Source organism: Bison bison, unplaced genomic scaffold (genome assembly GCF_000754665.1).
Source record: "Bison bison bison isolate TAMUID 2011002044 unplaced genomic scaffold, Bison_UMD1.0 scf7180017864538, whole genome shotgun sequence".
Lineage (NCBI taxonomy): Eukaryota > Metazoa > Chordata > Mammalia > Artiodactyla > Bovidae > Bison > Bison bison.
In genome coordinates, this window is record NW_011495086.1 from 4525458 (window position 1) to 4548010 (window position 22553).

A 22553-nucleotide genomic window follows, 5' to 3' on the forward strand; every position below is an offset into this window, starting at 1 on the left:
GACCAACCTAGATAGCATATTGAAAAGCAGAGATATTACTTTGCCAACAAAGGTCCGTCTAGTCAAGGCTATGGTTTTTCCTGTGGTCATGGATGGATGTGAGAGTTGGACTGTGAAGAAGGCTGAGCACCGAAGAATTGATGCTTTTGAACTGTAGTATTGGAGAAGACTCTTGAGAGTCCCTTGGACTGCAAGGAGATCCAACCAGACTATTATGAAGGAGATCAGCCCTGGGATTTCTTTGGAGGGAATGATGCTAAAGCTGAAACTCCAGTACTTTGGCCACCTCATGTGAAGAGTTAACTCATTGGAAAAGACTCTGATGCTGGGAGGGATTGGGGGCAGGAAGAGAAGGGGACGACAGAGGATGAGATGGCTTGATGGCATGACTGACTCGATGAATGTGAGTCTGGGTGAACTCCGAGAGTTGGCGATGGACAGGGAGGCCTGGCATGCTGCGATTCATGGGGTCGCAAAGAGTCGGACACGACTGAGTGACTGAACTGAACTGAACTGAACAGTCCATAGGGTCACAGAGTCATACATGACTTAGCAACTAAGGAACAAGAACAACACTAGGAAATAGTATGGAGTTTCCTTAAAAAAATTTTTTTTTAAATAGAGCTACTATATGTTCAACAATTCTTCACATCTAAGTATATATTAAGAGGAAGTGAAAATAAAATCTCTCACCCCATGTTCATTGCTGTATTATCCATAATAGCCAAGATATGAAAACAACAGAAGTGTCCATCAACAGATCACTGAATAAATAAGATGTGATAAAATGGAATATAATTCAATAGTTCAGTCATGAGAATGAAAAAGAAAATCCTGCCATTTGCAACAACATAGGAGAAACTTACATTATGTTATGTGAAATTAGTCAGACAGAGAAAGATAAATATGCTACAATATAATTTATACCTAGACTCTAAAAAGCTAAACTTACAGAAACAGAGAGTAGGACAGTGGTTACCAAGGGCTGTGAGGTGAAGGAAATTGGGAGATTCTGGTCAAATGGCACAAGCTTACAGTTATAAAATGGATACGTTCTTGGAATATAATATATATCATGGTGCTTTCAGTTAGTATTACTACATCATATACTGAACACTTGCTAAGATAGCTCTTATAAATTCTCATCACATAAAGAAAAAGGTAACTTGTGACATGATGGAGGTGTGGCTAACACAATGATGGTGATCATTTTCCAATATACAAATGTATCAAATCAATACATTGTAGACCTAATATTTACACAACATTATATGCTAATTCAGTTCATTTCAGTCGCTCATTCATGTCCGACTCTTTGTGACCCCGTGAACCACAGCATGCCAGGCCTCCCTGTCCATCACCAACTCCTGGAGTCCTCAGATAGATTATGTGGATTGATGGATGGATAAATAGATATAGATAGATATAAAAGACAGAATGTACAATAGATGAAAGGCTGCATTCTCCATTCTCTGGGGATTAGAGTCCAGAGGAGACCTGGATCACCACTCTGTTCTTAAAAGTGCAGCCAGGGAGGCGGTCCTAAGATGGCAGAGGAATAGGATGGGGAGATCACTTTCTCCCCCACAAATTCATCAAAAGAACATTTGAACGCTGAGAAAATTCCACAAAACAGCTTCTGAATGTCAGCAGAGGACATCAGGCACCCAGAAAAGCAGCCCATTGTCTTCAAAAGGAAGTAGGAAAAAATATAAAAGATAAAAAGAGAGACAAAAGAGGTAGGGACGGAGCTCCATCCCCAGAGGGGAGTCTTAAAAAAGAGAGAAGTTTCCAAACACCAGGAAACGCTCTCACTGCCCAGTCTGTGGCGAGCCTTGGAACCACAGAGGGCAACATAACCAGGAGGAAAAATAAATAAATAATTAAAACCCACAGCCAAGAAGCAGCGCAGATGCCTGCATTCACCACTAGCAAGTCTGGACTGGGCAGAGAGGCAAGGGCTGCATTGCTTACTTAGAGTAAGGACTGGGCCTCAATGCCCTGAGGGCAATCTGAGGGAACTAACATGGTTTAGCAAACTAGACTGTTGGATAACTACCACGCAAAAAGCCCTACCTAAGACACAGCCAGGCCCACTCACAGTACAAAGGACTGACTAGAGCTACTTGAAAAGCCCTAACCTAAGGCACCGTCAGGCCAGCTCACAGAACAAAAGACTGAGGAGAGCTAGCTGGCTACAGACCACCCATCCCCCTCCAGTGACAGGCAGGCGAAGGCAGCCAGAGCCGGAAGGGGGCAATCGTGGCCCCAGAGAGCCATCATCTACCAAACTGCAAGCAGGCTTTGTTGCTAACCAAGACTTCTTGGGATTCTGGACAGTCAACATTTGCCTGAGAAGGTGCGCCGGTTGTACACCAAGAAAACCGAGCTGCAGGGATGGGGGAAGCGATAAGTTGCAGCGACCGTGCTCGCCAAACACCTGGTCACCTGAGCTGCTCGGACCTGGGAAGAGCACAAAATGCAGGCCCACCCAAGTCTGTGCCTCTGAGGACTACCTGAATATCTGAACCTGAGAGGCTTAGACCTGGGAAGTGCATACAACCCAGGCCCTGCCTCAGACAGTTCCCAGCAGAACAACCTAGAGCCTAAGCAGTGTAGACAGGGAAAGCACACACGCCGTGAGCAGGGGCAAACCAGTGTGGCTGAGACACTGCGGGTACATGCCAGTGTTATTTGTTTGCAGCTTCCCTCCCTCCCCAAAGCACAACTGAACAAGTGAGCCGAAAAAAGTGTCCATCACCGCCCCCTTGTGCCAGGGAGGAAATTAGACACTGAAGAGACCAGCAAACAGAAGAAGCTAAAACAGAGGGACCCTCCTTGGAAGTGACAGGTGCAATACATTAAAACCCTGTAGATAGTACTGACTACATAGGAAGGGGCCTACAGATTTTGAGAAATATAAGCTGCATCAAGGAACTATCCAAAAATGAACTGATACCACACTGCCCACAACAACACCAGAAAAAGTCCTAGATATATTTTTACTATTTTTACTATCATTCTTTAAGTTAAATGTTTTTTTTTTTATTTTTAAGTCCTCTGTTACTCCTTTTTCATTTTTATAACCTACTATTACTTTGCAAAAAAAAAAAAAGAGATCCTATTTTTTAAAGCAAACTTCATATATATATATTATAATCATTTTTATTTTCTCTTTTTCTTTAATAATATAATTTTGAAATCCAACCTCTAGATTTTTAATCTTTGCTTTTTGGTATTTAGTATCAATTTTGTACCTTTAAGAAACCAATCTTCAAATCTTCAGTACCCATTTTTTACTTGGGAGTGAGATTACTGGCTTGACTACTCTCCCCCCCCGCCCGCCCCCCTTTGGCCTCTCCTTTTTGTCCACCAGGTCGCTCCTATCTCCTCCCTCCCCCTTCTCTTCTCTACACATATCTTCTTCTCTGTAAATCTCTTTGTGTGTTCCAGACGGTGGATAACACTTAGGGAACTGATTACTGGCTGGATCTGTCGCTCCTTTTGATTCCCCGCCTTTATCCTCCTGGCCACCTCTGTCTCCTTCCTCCCTCTTCTCTTCCCTGTATAACTCCATAAACATCTCTGAGCAGTCCAGACTGTGGAGCACACATAAGGAAGTGATCACTGGCTAGCTTGCTCTCTCCTCTTTTGATTCCACCTCGTCTCATCCTAGTCACCTCTATCTCCCTCCTCCTCCTTCTCTTCTCCATGTAACTCTGTGAACCTCTCTGGGTGTCCCTCACTGTGGAGAAACTTTTCATCTTTAACCTAGATGTTTTATCAACGGTGCTGTATAGATGGAGAAGTCTTGAGGCTACTGTAAAAATAAGACTGAAAACCAGAAGCAGGAGACTTAAGTCCAAATCCTGAGAACACCAGAGAACACCTGACTCCAGGGAACATTAAACGACAGGAGCTCATCAAACGCCTCCATACCTACACTGAAACCAAGCACCACCCAAGAGCCAACAAGTTCCAGAGCAAGACATACCACACAAATTCTCCAGCAACACAGGAACATAGCCCTGACCTTCAATATACAGGCTGCTCAAAGTCACTCCAAACCCACTGACATCTCATAACTCATTACTGGACACTTCATTGCACTCCAGAGAGAAGAAATCTAGCCCCACCCACTAGAACACGGACACAAGCTTCCCTAACCAGGAAACCTTGATAAGCCACCCATACAACCCCACCCACAGCAAGGAAACTCCACAATAAAGAGAACTCCACAAACTGCCAGAATACAGAAAGGACACCCCAAACACAGAAATAGAAACAAGATGAAGAGACAGAGGCATACCCAGCAGGTAAAGAAACAGGATAAATCCCCATCAAACTAAACAAATGAGGAAGAGATAGAGAATCTACCTGATAAAGAATTACAAATAATGATAGTGAAAATGATCCAAAATCTTGAAAACAAAATGGAATCACAGATAAATAGCCTGGAGACAAGGGTTGAGAAGATCCAAGAAAGGTTTAATAAGGACCTAGAAGAAATAAAAAAAAACTCAATATATAATGAATAATGCAATAAATGATATCAAAAAACACTCTGGAGGGAAAAAAATACTAGAATAACAGAGGCAGAAGATAGGATTAGTGAGGTAGAAGATATAATGGTAGAAACAAATGAATCAGAGAGGAAAAAAGAAAAACGAATTAAAAGAAATGAGGACAATCTCAGAGACCTCTGGGACAATGTTAAACACCCCAACATTCGAATCAAAGGAGTCCCAGAAGAAGAAGACAAAAAGAAAGACCATGAGAAAATACTTGAGATAATAGTTGAAAACTTCCCTAAAATGGGGAAGGAAATTATCACCCAAGTCCAAGAAATTCAGAGAGTCCCAAATAGGATAAACCCAAGGTGAAACATCCCAAGACACATATTAATCAAATTAACAAAGATCAAACACAAAGAACAAATATTAAAAGCAGCAAGGGAAAAACAACAAATAATACCCAAGGGGATTCCCATAAGGATAACAGCTGATCTTTCAATAAAAACTCTTCAGACCAGGAGGGAATGGCAAGACATACTTCAAGTGATGAAAGAAAATAACCTACAGCTCAGATTACTGTACACAGCAAGGATCTCATTCAAATACGAAGGAGAAATAAAAAGCTTTACAGACAAGCAAAAACTGAGAGAATTCAGCACCACTAAACCAACTCTCCAACAAATGCTAAAGGATCTTCTCTAGATAAGAAACACAAAAAGGGTGTATAAACTCAAACCCAAAACAATAAAGTAAATGGCAACAGGATCATACTTATCAATAATTACCTTAAACATAAATGGGTTGAATGCCCCAACCAAAAGACAAAGACTGTATGAATGGATACAAAAACAAGACCGCTATATATGTTGTCTACAAGAGACTCACCTCAAAACAAGGGACACATACAGACTGAAAGTAAAGGGCTGGAAAAAGACACTCCACACAAATACAGACCAAAAGAAAGCAGGAGTAGCAATACTCATATCAGATAAAATAGAGTTTAAAACAAAGGCTGTGGAAAGAGACAAAGAAGGATACTACATAATGATCAAAGGATCAATCCAAGAAGAAGATGAAACAATTATAAATATATATGCACGTGACATAGGAGCACTGTAATATGTAGGACAAATGCTAACAAGTATGAAAGGGGAAATTAACAATAACACAATAACAGTGGGAGACTTTAATACCCCACTCATACCTATGGATAGATCAACTAAACAGAAAATTAACTAGGAAACACAAACTTTAAATGCTACAATAGACCAGTTAGACCTAATTCATATCTATAGGACATTTCACCCCAAAACAATGAATTTCACCTTTTTCTCAAGAGCACACGGAACCTTCTCTAGGACAGATCACATCCAGGGACATAAATCTAGCCTTGGTAAATTCAAAAAAATTGAAATCATTCCAAGCATCTTTTCTGATCACAATGCAGTAAGATTAGATCTCAATTAAAGGAGAAAAACTATTAAAAATTCCAACATATGGAGGCTGAACATCATGCTGCTGAATAACCAACAAATCACAGAAGAAATCAAAAAAGAAATTAAAATATGCATAGAAACAAATGAAATGAAAACACAACAACCCAAAACCTGTGGGACACTGTAAAAGCAGTGCTAAGGGGAAGGTTTATAGCAATACAGGCATACCTCAAGAAACAAGAAAAAAGTCAAATAAATAACCTAACTCTACACCTAAAGCGACTAGACAAGGAAGAAATGAAGAACCCCAGGGTTAGTAGAAGGAAAGAAATCTTAAAAATTAGGGCAGAAATAAATGCAAAAGAAACAAAAGAGACCATAGCAAAAATCAACAAACTCAAAAGCTGGTTCTTTGAAAGGGTCAATAAAATTGACAAACCATTAGCCAGACTCATCAAGAAACAAAGGGAGAAAAATCAAATCAGTAAAATTAGAAATGAAAATGGAGAGATCACAAAAGACAATCACAGAAATACAAAGGATCATAAGAGACTATTATCAGCAATTGTATGCCAATAAAATGGACAACACGGAATAAGTGGACAAATTATTACAAAAGTACAACTTTCCAAAACCAAACCAGGAAGAAATAGAAAATCTTAACAGACCCATCACAAGCACAGAAATTGAAACTGTAATCAGAAATATTCCAGCAAACAAAAGCCCAGGTCCAGACGGCTTCATAGCTGAATTCTACCAAAAATTTAGAGAAGAGCTAACACCTATCCTACCCAAACTCTTACAGAAAATTGCACAGGAAGGTAAACTTCCAAACTCATTCTATGAGGCCACCATCACCCTAATACCAAAACCTGATAAAGATGCCACAAAAAAAAGAAAACTACAGGCCAATATCACTGATGAACATAGATGCAAAAATCCTTAATAAAATTCTAGCAATCAGAATCCAACAACATATTAAAAAATCATACATCATGACCAAGTGAACTTTATCCCAGGGATGCAAAGATTCTTCAATATCCACAAATCAATCAATGTAATACACCACATTAACAAATTGAAAAATAAAAGCCGTATGATTATCTCAATAGATGCAGAGAAAGCCTTTGACAAAATTCAACATCCATTTATGATTAAAAAAACTCTCCAGAAAGCAGGAATAGGAGGAACATACCTCAACATAATAAAAGCTATATATGACAAACCCACAGCAAACATTATCCTCAATGGTGAAAAATTGAAAGCATTTCCCCTAAAGTCAGGAACAAGACAAGGGTGCCCACTTTTGCCACTACTATTCAACATAGTTTTGGAAGTTTTGACCACAGCAATCAGAGAATAAAAAGAAATAAAAGGAATCCAGATTGGAAAAGAAGTAAAACTCTCACTGTTTGCAGAGGACATGGTCCTCTATATAGAAAACCCTAAAGACTCCATCAGAAAATTACTAGAGCTAATCAGTGAATATAGTAAAGTTGCAGGATATAAAATCAACACACAGAAATCCCTTGCATTACTATACACTAATAATGAGAAAATCGAAAGAGAAATTAAGGAAGCAATTCCATTCACCATTGCAATGAAAAGAATAAAATACTTAGGAATATATCTACCTAAAGAAACAAAAGACCTACATATAGAAAACTATAAAAACTGGTGAAAGAAATCAAAGAGGAAACTAATAGATGGAGAAATAGATCATGTTCATGGATCAGAAGAATCAATATAGTGAAAATGAGTATACTACCCAAAGCAATCTATAGATTCAGTGCAATCCCTATCAAGCTACCAACGGTATTTTTCACAGAGCTAGAACAAATAATTTCACAATTTTTTATGGAAATACAAAAAACATCAAATAGCCAAAGCAATCTTGAGAAAGAAGAATGGAACTGAAAGAATCAAGCTGCCGAACTTCAGGCTCTACTACAAAGCCACAGTCTTCAAGACTGTATGGTACTGGCACAAAGACAGAAATATAGATCAATGGAACAAAATAGAAAGCCCAGAGATAAACTCACGCACCTATGGAAACCTTATCTTTGACAAAGGAGGCAAGAATATGTAATGGAGAAAAGACAATCTCTTTAACAAGTGGTGCTGGGAAAACTGGTCAACCACTTGTAAAAGAATGAAACTAGAACATTTTCAAACACCATACACAAAAATAAACCCAAAGTGGATTAAAGATCTAAACTTAAGACCAGAAACTATAAAACTCCTAGAGGAAAACATAGGAAAAACACTCTCCGACATAAATCACAACAGGATTCTCTATGACCCACCTCCCAGAATATTGGAAATAAAAGCAAACATAAACAAATGGGACCTAATTAAAATAGAAAACTTCTGCACAACAACAACAAAAAAAACTATAAGCAAGGTGAAAAGACAGCCTTCAGAATGGGAGACAATAATAGCAAATGAAGCAACTGACAAACAACTAATCTCAAAAATACACAAGCAACTCCTCCAGCTCAATTCCAGAAAAATAAATGACCCAATCAAAAAATGGGCCAAAGAACTAAAAAGACATTTCTCCAAAGAAGACATACCGATGGCTAACAAACACATGAAAAGATGCTCAAATTAAATCATTATCAGAGAAATGCAAATCACAATCACAATGAGGTACCATTTCACACCAGTCAGAATGGCTGCTGTCCAAAAGTCTACAAACAATAAATGCTGGAGAGGGTGTGGAGAAAAGGGAACCCTCTTACACTGTTGGTGGGAATGCAAACTAGTACAGCCACTATGGAGAACAGTGTGGAGATTCCTTAAAAAACTGGAAATAGAACTGCCATACATCCCAGCAATCCCACTGCTAGGCATACACACCAAGGAAATCAGAATTGAAGGGACACGTGTATCCCAATGTTCATCGTAGCACTGTTTATAATAGCCAGGACATGGAAGCAACCTAGATGTCCATCAGCAGACGAATGGATAAGAAAGCTGTGGTACATATACACAGTGGAGTATTCAGTTCAGTTCAGTCACTCAGTCGTGTCTGAATCTGTGACCCCATGAATCGCAGCATGCCAGGCCTCCCTGTTCATCACCAACTCCCGGAGTTCACTCAGACTCACGTCCATCGAGTCAGTGATGCCACCCAGCCATCTCATCCTCTGTCGTCCCCTTCTCCTCCTGCCCCTAATCCCTCCCAGCATCAGAGTCTTTTCCAATGAGTCAACTCTTCACATGAAGTGGCCAAAGTGCTGGAGTTTCAGCTTTAGCATCATTCCTTCCAAAGAACACCCAGAACTGATCTCCTTTAGGATGAACCGGTTGGATCTCATTGCAGTCCAAGGAACTCTCAAGAGTCTTCTCCAACACCACAGTTCAAAAGCATCAATTCTTCGGCGCTCAGCTTTCTTCACAGTCCAACTCTCACATCCATATATGACTACTGGAAAAACCATAGCCTTGACTAGACGGACCTTTGTTGGCAAAGTAATGTCTCTGCTTTTCAATATGCTATCTAGGTTGGTCATAACTTTCCTTCCAAGGAATAAGTGTCTTTTAATTTCATGGCTGAAACCACTATCTGCAGTGAGTTTAGAGCCCACAAAAATAAAGTCTGACACTGTATTCACTGTTTCCCAATCTATTTCCCATGAAGTGATGGGACCAGATGCCATGATCTTCGTTTTCTGAATATTGAGCTTTAAGCCAACTTTTTCACTCTCCTCTTTCACTTTCATCAAGAGACTTTTTAGTTCCTCTTCACTTTCTGACATAAGGGTGGTGTCATCTGCATATCTGAGGTTATTGATATTTCTCCTGGCAATCTTGATTCCAGCTTGTGTTTCTTCCAGCCCAGCGTTTCTCATGATGTACTCTGCATATAAGTTAAATAAGCAGGGTGACAATACACAGCCTTGAGGTATTCCTTTTCCTCTTTGGAACCAGTCTGTTTTTCCATGTCCAGTTCTAACTGTTGCTTCCCGACCTGCATATAGATTTCTCAAGAGGCAAGTCAGGTGTCTGGTATTACTCAGCCATTAAAAAGAAGACATTTGAATCAGGTCTAATGAGGTGAATGAAACTGGAGCCTATTATACAGAGTGAAGTAAGCCAGAAAGAAAAACACCAATACAGTTTACTAACACATATATATGGAATTTAGAAAGATGGTAATGATAACCCTGTATGTGAGACAGCAAAAAAGACACAGATGTATAGAACAGTCTTATGGACTCTGTGGGAGAGGGTGAGAGTGGGATGATTTGGGAGAATGTCATTGAAACATGTATAATATCATATGTGAAAGGAAATACAGGTCTAGGTTCGATGCATGATACAGGATGCTCGGGGCTGGTGCACTGGGATTACCCAGAGGGATGGTATGGGGAGGGAGATGGGAGGGGGTTCAGGATGGGGAACACGTGTACACGCATGGTGGATTCATGTTGATGTATGGCAAAATCAATAAAAAATTGTAAAGTAATTAGCCTCCAATTAAAATAAACAAATTTAATTAAAATAAAATAAAAAAACCTAAGATCATGGCAAAAAAAAAAAAAAAAAAAAGCTGCCAGGAAGGTGAGGTCTGAGTGTGAAGGAGTGTGAAGTGTAGAACCCTTCCTACAGGAGATGCTCAGAGACAGTGCAGGTCACTCAGATTGAAGATCTCAGATAATCTTCACTTTCTCACTTAACTCTCTGATCTTATCTTTTACAACTCCCTCTTTTGTTCAGAAGAGCTTACAACATCGTTTCCCTCTGGTGGAAATTTCTTTCCAAGATGAATAGGGCTTCCCAGGTAACTTCAGTTCAGTTCAGTTCAGACACTCAGTCGTGTCTGACTCTTTGCGACCCCATGAACTGCAGCACGCCAGGCCTCCCTATCCATCACCAACTCCCGGAGTTCACTCAAACTCATGTGCATCAAGTCAGTGATGCCATCCAACCATCTCATCCTCTGTTGTCCCCTTCTCCTGCCCTCAATCTTTCCACCATCAGGGTCTTTTCAAATGAGTCAGCGCTTTGCATCACGGGGCCAAAGTATTCGAGTTTCAGCTTCGACATCAGTCCTACCAATGAACACCCAGGATTCATCCCCCTTAGGATGGACTCATTGGATCTCCTTGCAGTCCAAGGGATGCTCAAAAATGTTCTCCAACACCACAGTTCAAAAGCATCAATTCTTCTGCACTCAGCTTTCTTTATAGTCCAACTCTCACATCCATACGTCACTACTGGAAAAAACATAGCCTTGACTACATGGACATTTGTTGACAAAGTAGTCTCTGCTTTTTAATATGCTGTCTAGGTTGGTCATAACTCTCCTTCCAAGGAGTAAGCATCTTTTAATTTCATGGCTGTAGTCACCATCTGCAGTGATTTTGGAGCCCAGTAAAATAAAGTCAGCCACTGTTTCCACTGTTTCCCCATCTATTTCCCATGAAGTGATGGGACCAGATGACATGATTTTTGTTTTCTGAATGTTGAGCTTTAAGCCAACTTTTTCACTCTCCTCTTTCACTTTCATCAAGAGGCTCTTTGGTTCTTCTTCATTTTCTGCCATAAAGGTGGTGTCATCTGCATATCTGAGGTTATTGATATTTTTCCTGGCAATCTTGATTCCAGCTTGTGCTTCCTCCATCCTAGTGTTTCTCATGATGCAGTCTGCATATAAGTTAAATAAGCAGGGTGAATATGTACAGCCCTGACGTACTCCTTTTCCTATTTGGAACCAGTCTGTTGTTCCATGTCCAGTTCTAACTCTTGCTTCCTGAACTGCATACGGGTTTCTCAAGAGGCAGGTCAGGTGGTCTGGTATTCCCATCTCTTTCAGAATTTTCCACAGTTTATTGTGATCCACACAGTCAAAGGCTTTGGCATAGTCAATAAGCAGAAATAGATGTTTTTCTGGAACTCTCTTGCTTTCTCTATGATCCAGCGGATTATAGCAAGTTGATCTCTAGTTCCTGTGCCTTTTGTAAAACCAGCTTGAACACACAATATAATGGGAAAGACTAGAGGTCTCTTCAAGAAAATTAGAGATACCAAGGGAACATTTCATGCAAAGATGGGCTCAATAAAGGACAGAAATGGTATAGACCTAACAGAAGCTGAAGATATTAAGAAGAGGTGGCAAGAATACACAGAAGAACTATACAAAAAAGATCTTCATGACCTAGATAATTATGATGGTGTGATCATTCACCTAGAGCCAGACATCGTGGAATGTGAAGCCAAGTGGGCCTTACGAAGCATCACTATGAATAAAGCTAATGGAGGTGATGGAATTCCGGTTGAGCTATTTCAAATCCTAAAAGATGATGCTGTGAAAGTGCTGCACTCCATATGCCAGCAAATTTGGCAAACTCAGCAGTGGCCACAGGACTGGAAAAGGTCAGTTTTTATTCCAATCCCAAAGCAAGGCAATGCCAAAGAATGCTAAAGTACCACACAATTGCACTCATCTCACACACTGGTAAAGTAATGCTCAAAATTCTCCAAGCCAGGCTTCAGCAATATGTGAATCATGAACTTCCAGATGTTCAAGCTGGTTTTAGAAAAGGCAGAAGAACCAGAGATCAAATTATGAACATCTGCTGGATCATCAAATAAACAATAGAGTTCCAGATAAACATCTGTTTCTGCTTTATTGACCAGGTACCTTAGTGGTAAAGAATCTGCCTGTCAATGCAGGAGACACAGGTTTGAGTTCTGGGTCCGGGAGATCCCCTGGAGAAGGAAATGGCAACACGCTCCAGTATTCTTGCCTGGGAAATCCCATGGACAGAGGAGCCTGGCAGGCTACAGTCCATGGGGTTGCAAAAGTGTTGGGTTCAATTTGGTAACTAAACAACAATAAACCATGAATTAGCTATTCTACTTTTTTCATATCTGTCATCAAAGTCATCTTCAGAGGACTGTATTGGTCATTCTATCCAAAATTCTACACTGAATTAGTTTTCTATTGCTTCTGCAATGAATTTTTTTAAAAGCTAGCTTATTCTTCAACTTTATTATAAATGTGGTGTCCATGACCACACAGATAAGGTGTATAATTTAAAAAAATGTTGCCAATAATGTATTTTGAGGATAAGAAGAGTTATAAGCTTATATTGAGGAGAAAATTTGAAGTTTGTATGGTCCAACTTTGCATCTATAACATGCCTTAACTATTCTTTAAGATTTAGAAGTCACTTCCCAAAAAGTTTTTTTTTTTTTTTTTTCCACAAGGAAATTTCCCCTCTTATCAGCCTATATCTAGTGCCCAGGAGTCACACTATGTATCATAGAATTGTATCCTAGGAAACCCAAATGTAATTTTCTGAGGACGTGATGACCTCCTTCAGACAGATGGGGATCTATTTGAGGATCGACTTGATTCATCTCAGAATCCTGGCACAGAGAACCTGCTAGGCCATTGGTTATAGATAAATATGTATCAAGGAATTAATACTAAAATCCAGCACCTTATCACTCATTACCTGCTTTAACACTTCCAGTAATGTGAAGTTCACCATCTCTTGAGGTGTTTGTCCCTCTTATTTATGGACAAGTATTAACATCTTTTTTTTTGTTGTTAATGAAACCAAAATCCTTTTTCCTGTAATGCCTGCCAGCCACTGATAGTCCTTTTACTCTTGTGCAGCACAGAATACAGCTAGTTCCTCTTCTATACAACAGCTCCACAACTTCCTAAAGACATACCCCTGGAGTATTTTCCTTTCAAGGCCAAACAGTCTTATTTCTATCTGCTGATTTGTGCATTCCATGGTTTCTAAAATAGGGCAAATAGAGTTCACACAGAGTTCTCATAAATTGTGACAAGGCAGAATACAAGGAAACCATTGTCTGCAGTATATTTTTAATCATGTGATTTACTGTACATATGCAAATTATTACAAAACAGGTAACACCATATGCTGGTTAATCTTAATAATTGTCTATTTCCAATTTCACTCTTGTAAAAAAAAAAAAAATCTGTTTTTCACAAGCACTGACTGAAATGTCTGAATCCTGTAAGACTTTTCTCTGATTTAAAATCAAAGGCATGTTCAAGTCATGAAACAGTGTAAATATGTATATTGTAGTTTATATAAAGAATTAATTCAAAATAAAGTCTGACACATGCTTTAATTTTAGTATGGGGCTTTAAAACACTAATGCATTTTTTAAGACTGAAAAACATAAATATCAGTCAGGGTGGAGGAGGATTTATATAGGAAGTAGGCTTAAAGAGAATAATCTCTCAACAAAATGTGTGAATGGGACTGAAAGAGGAAAAGTCTTGAGAAAGTGTCAGTTGTCTCAGTATTTTATCAAATTTCCCAAACAGAAGCAAGGACAGAAACACAGAGCATGAAATCTTAGGATAGTGGGCATAAGAAAAAAGAAAATAACTCAGGCTTGCAACCCCATTCTCACTCAGTTGTTTTCATGTGGTTTCTCAAAATGCACATTAAATACATAGCAAAGTCTTACAAAGACACTTTCTGACAGTGCACATAAACAAAAAGACATTGATAACAAATTCTAAAGATGGCTGGTGGTGATGTTTACACAGTGTGAACATTCATAATGTCACTGAATAGTACACTTAAATGGTTAAAATAGTAAATTTTCTGTTAATGTATATGTTGCCACGATAAACAATTTAAAGTTGATGAATTTTAGAATATGTTGAGCTAAAATAGTCTTATAATGCTTTCTCAGGTAGACCTGAGATTATTTAGAAAAATCAACATTTCACCACATGATACACAAAATAGCAATATCTAGTTATCCAACTCAGACTAGATTTTGAAATCATTTAGAGAAAAATTCAAATACTTCAGAAGAATTATAAATGCAAATTGTCATGAGATCAATTATTTATAATAACATTTGTTTTCCTAAATAAAATAATTTATCCATACTATGGAAACATTTAACCTGTCAAATTCATGCATCAAATAAAATATTACAACGCCTCTCATTTACTGTTTTATAGATTATACATATTTTTCTAATATATAATAAATATTAAGCCTATAGTGTATATAATATAAAAGTGTATCAATATGACAAATATTTTAGTGTTTAATATATGCTAAATATAACAAGGATCAATATTATTTGATGTTTATAAATCCATATACCTTTTAGATTTTTAAAAATATTTAATAATCATTTGAGGTATATACATGAATGCATGCAAATGTTAATCACAGTGAACAATCTCTTAGGTAAGCCATGCTGCTGCTGCTGCTGCTGAGTCGCTTCAGTCGTGTCCGACTCTGTGCGACCCCATAGAAGGCAGCCCACCAGGCTTCCAAGTCCCTGGGATTTTCCAGGCAAGAACACTAGAGTGGGTTGCCATTTCCTTCTCCAATGCATGAAAGTGAAAAGTGAAAAGTGAAATTGAAGTTGCTCAGTCGTGTCTGACTCTTAGCGACCCCATGGACTGCAGCCTACCAGGCTCCTCCGTCCACGGGATTTTCCAGGCAAAAGTACTGGAGTCGGGTAAGCCATAGAATTACCAAATTAGCCAATTTTAAAAAGAACTATCATTTGGGGACTTATTTCATAGAATGCATCAATTTATATCATTTATAAATAAACTGGCCTTATTTGTATATTGGATAGAGATGCAAAGGATGTTTGTCAAACAGCAATATCAATGAGAATGTAAAACTTTTATCATTCCAAATGAATAGTAAATGATTATATTTATTCATAAATATTTAGGTACCAGAATTTTTGATGAGGCTCTTTACTTAGAAATTATTTTAAACAGTTTTCTATAGTAAAATGTGTAAATTTTTAGATAGTATTAGTTTTTCATGCATTTTATTACACAACAGCAAAAGGAATCATAAAAGGAAGCTATATGGCTGGAACAAATGGAGGCTATTTCTGAGAAATTGCAATTACCCTTGATTTTTGATTTATTCTGATCTACCACAAGGTGATAAATTTGACAAAAAGTCTCCTTAATGGTTTCTGTGCATGAAGAACTAGTTATCATTCTATTAATGAAGTGCTTCACCATCCACCCTTTTCCTGTCTAGTGGTCTGGGGCATTGTTAGTATCAAGCCTTCTGTCTCCAGTGAAAATCAATGCTTCAAAAAATCTATTCCATAGTTCACGCCAGAATTGTTTCACCTTCAGTTCTAAATAAAAGGCCTCATATAAAAATATAAATACACAATTAGAAAAGCCTTATGATGAATATATATATATATATACTCTTCTGTAAAATGATGCTTTCAGAAGACATTAGAATTTATCTAAATTTGATATTGAACAAGTCAAGAGGAGGCAACTATTTGATTCATATAATTGTCTGTTCAGTATTAATTTGACCAGAGCAATTATACTCTGCACCCATGATTTATGCTTCAATTCATCTTCATATTTTGTGTTTTTTTCATGGGATATTACCTCCATCTATAGTTATTTTGCCAATATTAAATATTTAATTTTTCTCCTGCCACATTTATTCTGAGTATATAAACTCATCTTCTCTATAATCATACAACTCAGTAAGTTTAGCCTAATACTAAAAACTTTCCTTCTCACCATGTCTATACACCTTCCTTTCTTTATCTCTCATGCTCTCTGTCTGTGAGAAGTGCTTCTCAAAAGTTGAAGTGATCTAAGAGACGTGATGTTCTTAATTCTATTTCTGTTAGATTTTTCCGAACATAATCGTATCAGAAAAAAATAACCCATAATGTTTCAATCTCAAAAAAGGATGGATAGTATCTTTGATAATCTCATTATTTGTCTATACATTTGAAGTATTGTACAAACCTTCTTAATTCCTCTGGAGCATCATAACATCGTAAACAAATTTCTTAAACTTTTTATCAGCAATTTTTCCTTTTTTTTCTACAAATATACAAACTTTCCAAAGGTAAACAACAATAAACACCACAAAGTTTCCTCAGTACCTATACTGAAAATATTTCTTCTTTGAAAACTGGAATTTCAACAGTTTGACTTAAAAATGAGACTGAATTAAAAAACACAGAGCAGAAAAAATAGTGATCTTGGGGTTTCAAGTTTGGCAGCCCTCTCCTTTCCCCTAGTAGAAGCATTAATCTATATTTATCCAAAGTCACCATCCATAACCCTTGATAAAGAGAATAGAAATTTCATAATCTTGAGTTGATTTGGCCCCCAAATTAAATATAATTGAACTCAACTAATAAAAAATGAAATAAAAAAGCTATTTTAGCTAGAAGAAGCAAACAAACAAAAAATATTCCTAGCCTTTTGAAAATTTAAAGTGAATTAAGAGAGAATTCCTAACAAATTTGGACTTGGCATACATGTGTAAAAAGATTTATTTTTATATCAGTTTCTATCTGAAGGAAATAGCTCTGTAGCAGCAAGGTAAGATCTGATCTTCTTTGCTTGATAGTCAGCACACTGAATCTTTATTGAGGTGTTAGAAGAGGCAAGTTCCCATGCCAAGATTTAATTAAAGTTTAAATATTTGAAAGGGCAGTGATAATGTTGTCTCTAATAAAAATTTTACCTGTCTTGGGATCAATAGAGAAATAAGGTTGTCCCTGAAGAATGCTGTAAACGACTCTGGCACTGTTTCCATAGGTTGGGTCATCAGCATCCGTGGCCTTGACTTGGAGAACATATGCACCTGGAAAATAAGACAATATGACTCTAGCAACTTTGTTGTAGAGAGCTCAAGGGTATGTCTTTTATCATCTGGACTCCTTTTTCCTTTGGACTTTGGCATTCTTTTAATCTGTGAGTGTAAGAAGACACTGAGAGTAACTCAACTATTATAACCAAAATGTTGAGCAACAATATTAGCTATTACTGGAAATGAGGAGTATGTCAAGGCTGTATATTGTCACCCTACTTATTTAACTTATATGCAGAGTACATCATGAGAAACACTGGGATGGAGGAAGCACAAGCTGGAATCAAGATTGCCAGGAAATATATCAATAACCTCAGATATGCAGATGACACCACCCTTATGGCAGAAAGTGAAGAAGAACTAAAGAGCCTTCTCTTAGTGAAAGAGGAGAGTGAAAAAGTTGGCTTAAAGCTTAACATTCAGAAAATAAAGATCATGGCATCTGGTCCCATCACTTCATGGCAAATCGATGGGGAAACAGGGGAAACAGTGGTTGACTTTATTTTTCTGGGCTTCAAAATCACTGCAGATGGTGATTGCAGCCATGAAATTAAAAGATGCTTACTCCTTGAAAGGAAAGTTATGACCAACCTAGACAGCATATTAAAAAGCAGAGACAGTACTTTGCCAACAAAGGTCCGACCATTCAAGGCTATGGTTTTTCCAGTGGTCATGTATGGATGTGAGAGTTGGACTATAAAGAAAGCTGAGTGCAAAAGAATTGATGCTTTTGAACTGTGGTGTTGGAGAAGACCCTTGAGAGTCCCTTGGACCTCAAGGAGCTCCAACCAGTCCATCCTAAAGGAGATCAGTCCTGAGTGTTCATTGGAAGGACTGATGTTAAAGCTGAAACTCCAATACTTTGGCCACCTGATGAGAAGAGCTGACTCATTGGAAAAGACCCTGATGCTGGGAAAGATTGAGAGCAGGAGGAGAAGGGGACAACAGAGGATGAGATGGTTGGATGGCATCACCGACTTGATGGACATGGGTTTGGGTGGACTCCAGGAGTTGGTGATGGACAGGGAGGCCTGGTCTGCTGTGGTTCATTGGGTCACAAAGAGTCGGACATGACTGAGCAACTGAACTGAACTCAGTGCAAATAATAACTCTTTTAAATAGGTATCATTTCCAGTAGTGCCATCACAGACCTGAAAGTCACTGCAGTAGCTTTATTGATTTGTACACCAAAGAAAACATGACTATGCTTACATTAGCTCATCTGCTTACTGTAGGTGTTTAATTGCATGATTAGGATATCAAAGAAGAGCTAAAAGGTTTAAGGCTTCTTGAACTTTAGAGGGTATAAGTAATTTGCAATTGCAATTTAAAAATCAACATTTACACACTTGTTTAGGAAGCCTTTAATTAGGAGAGAATATTTGAGAAAGTGAGGAACCAGAAATAATTGCAATAGTATCTAGAGAAGCACCTTTATGCCTCAAGGTTTAATTACTCTAAGTGATCACTGATATTGGGAAACTTTAAGAAAATCTAACGCCAAAGAATGATTGTAATTCAATTGCCCAAAGAAAGGCAATGCCAAAGAATGCTCAAACTACTGCACAACTGCATTCATCTCACATGCTAGTAAAGTAATGCTCAAAAATCTCCAAGCCAGGCTTCAACAATATGTGAACTGTGAACTTCCAGATGTTTAAGTGGGATTTAGAAAAGGCAGAAGAACCATAGATCAAATTGCCAACATCCACTGGATCATCAAAAAAGCAAGAGAGTTCCAGAAAAAACATCTATTTCTGCTTTATTGACTATGCCAAAGTCTTTGACTGTGTGTATCAAAATGAACTCTGGAAAATTCTGAGAGATGGGAATACCAGACCACCTGACCTGCCTTTTAAGAAACATGTATGCAGGTCAGGAAGCAACAGTTAGAACTGGACCTGGAACAACAGACTGGGTCCAAATAGGGAAAAGAGTACTTCAAGGCTGTATATTGTCACCCTGCCTATTAAATTTATATGCAGATTGCATCATGAGAAACACTGGGCTGGATGAAGCACAAGCTGGAATCAAGATTGCCAAGAAAAATATCAATAGCAGAAAGCAAACAGGAACTAAAGATCATATTGATGAAAGTGAAAGAGGAGAGTTAAAAAGCTGGCTTAAAGCTCAACATTCAGAAAACTAAGATCATGAAATCTGGTCCCATCACTTCATGACAAATAGATGGGGAAACAGTGGAAACAGTGACAGACCTTATTTTCTTGGGCTCAAAAATCACTGCAGATGGTGACTGCAGCCATGAAATTAAAAGATGCTTTGCTCCTTGGAAGAAAATTTATGACCAAGCTAGACATCAATTAAAAAGCAGAGACATTTCTTTGCCAACAAAGGTCCCTCTAGTCAAAGCTATGGTTTTTCCAGTGGTCATGTATGGATGTGAGAGTTGGACTATAAAGAAAGCGGAGCGCCGAAGAATTGATGCTTTTGAACTGTGGTGTTGCAGAAGACTCTTGAGATTCCCTTGGACCTCAAGGAGAGCCAAACAATCCATACTAAAGGAAGTCAGTCTTAAATACTCATTGGAAGGACTGATTCTGAAGCTGAAACTCCAATACTCTGGTTACCTGATGCAAATAATTGACTCATTTGAAAAGAACCTAATGCTGGGAAAGATTGAAGGTGAGAGGAGAATGGGATGACAGTGGATGAGATGGTTGGATAGCATCACTGACTCAATGGACATGAGTTTGAGCAAATCCGGGAGTTGGTGATGGACACGGAAGCCTCGTGTGTGGCAGTCAATGCGGTCACAAAGCATCAGACACAACTGAACTGAACTAAATTGAAGAGAAGTTTATGGGAGTTTTAGTAATTTTGCTTCATATATTCATAGTCACAGTTAAATCCTTCTCCGAGAACTAAGTGAGCATCTCTACTTAATGTCCATTCATTTCAATGTTACTATTTAGAATTGAAAATAAAATAAAATCAAAATTATCAAATGTGGTGTTAATAAAATAATATGTTGCTGATGAGGAAGGAAATATCTCTTGAGCATAAAAAGAGTGATATATACATCCAGAGTTATACAGTGTACTTTTTATACAGTGGACAGAGTTATACAGCACTTTTCCTCTCTTAGTGACACTCAGTGTAACTGTCAGTTTGGAGAATGCAAGATTGCTTCATTTACTCATTCAGGCTTTTCCTTTAAGACAGTGAGAACCAGAAACAAACTCAGTCTTAAGTGTTTGCTCTAAAAGCTAAGATAATGAGCCATCTCTTCACCTCCTGTTTTGGTTATATGAAGTGTTAGAATGCTAAAAAATAAGAATAAGAAATAACACTCCGTGGACATGTGTGCTTATGGTTAGTCACTCAGTCATGTTGGACTCTTTGTGACCTTGTGGACTGTAGCAATGCCAAATGTCTTAAGATATTTTGGTGAATTCTAGTTATATCAACAGATGAAGCATATGTGTTATTACAACAGCCTTTCGCAGGAAAGGAAACTACTAGAAGGAAAGTAGGCAAATATTTCTAAGCTTTAAAGAATGAGAACTATTGTTCTTCATCATCCATTATCTTTATCACCAACAACAATATCTGCCTCATCATTAATAATTATTTGACAACTAAGTATTGATAGGTAGGCATTGGCATCTTGTATTAAAGCTTATCAAAGCTATGTCCTTCATAATGCTGTAGGAATGAACAGTTGCAAGAGTAAATTCCCTTCCCTCTTCTGAATAGAGATTCTTTTCCTCAGAAAAATCAGTCATCTGGATCTCCATTATCGTTTAATGACATAGTGCTATATAGGTAAAGCATACACATACTAAATAATGACCAGTTCTAGATATAAATATTATAATTCTAGGCATAAATACATGCATTTAGTTTGAATAAAAAATATTAAATCTTCTAGAAAATATGTAGTAACAAATTTAATAAACTTTTACCTAACAGTCACCATATACCCAATGCAGAATTCAAGGACAAATAAGATAGTATCTTCCCTTTTACATTTCTGATGTTAATATTAACATGAATATTCACTATATATGAATATGCCAATTGCCAATATGCCAATATCACTCAAATGTAACCACCCTAAATGTTGAGGCTCAGAGAGTTTTAGTTATCTCTTCTCCCTAAGTTCTATTCAGTGATCATGTTGTGGGTTCTGGAACCTAGCGTAAGCAAATCAGCATTTTTTTCATAACACAGCTATACTCCTTAAGCTTACTTCTGTTTGCTCATGTAAAATGTGATAGTCACACTGTATTTAATTTTCTTAAAGATAGTATTTTCAAGGGAGATACATTTTAGAAATAATCTGATACAATGTCTACATTTCACAAATAATTAATTTAAGCCCTATGATATCAAAACCATTCTTGTTGATACTAAAAGTCATTCTCATACAAAATGGTAGAGAGGTAGAAGTAGAACTGAGCCCTACTATCTCATGATTTCAGCCTGAGTGGGAATGGATCTGTTGATTTCATTCACTTCTTCTTTCAATCAAGAAATGCTCAGGGATCCATACCATGTACCAAGTACTACTCTCATAAAAAATAATACATTACATAATTATTTATTCTATCAAACACCACTTCCAGCATGACAGGTCTATGCTTCTGTGTTCAGTCCTCAGGTCAGTTTAGTTTAGTCACTCAGTCGTGTCCAACTCTTTGCGACCCCATGAATCCCAGCACACCAGGCCTCCCTGTCCATCACCAACTCCCAGAGCTCACTGAGACTCACATCCATCGAGTCAGTGATGCCATCCAGCCATCTCATCCTCTGTCGTCCCCTTCTCCTCCTGCTCCCAATCCCTCCCAGCATCAGAGTCTTTTCCAATGAGTCAACGCTTTGCATGAGGTGGCCAAAGTACTGGAGTTTCAGCTTCAGCATCATTCCCTCCAAATAAATCCCAGGGCTGATCTCCTTCAGAAAGGACTGGTTGGATCTCCTTGCAATCCAAGGGACTCTCA

At 38.1% G+C, this 22553-nt stretch overlaps 1 protein-coding gene across 1 annotated transcript in view; it reads right to left on the reverse strand.

Moving 5' to 3' along the window:
* The window catches only part of CDH12 (cadherin 12, type 2 (N-cadherin 2)), a 343779-nt gene that overhangs the window by 96414 nt on the left and 224812 nt on the right, over positions 1 to 22553 (reverse strand). Inside the window, exon 3 of the mRNA XM_010832134.1 lies at positions 17464 to 17583. Within this exon, the coding sequence (XP_010830436.1) occupies positions 17464 to 17583 (120 nt within the window). The remainder of the gene's footprint in view (positions 1 to 17463; positions 17584 to 22553) is intronic.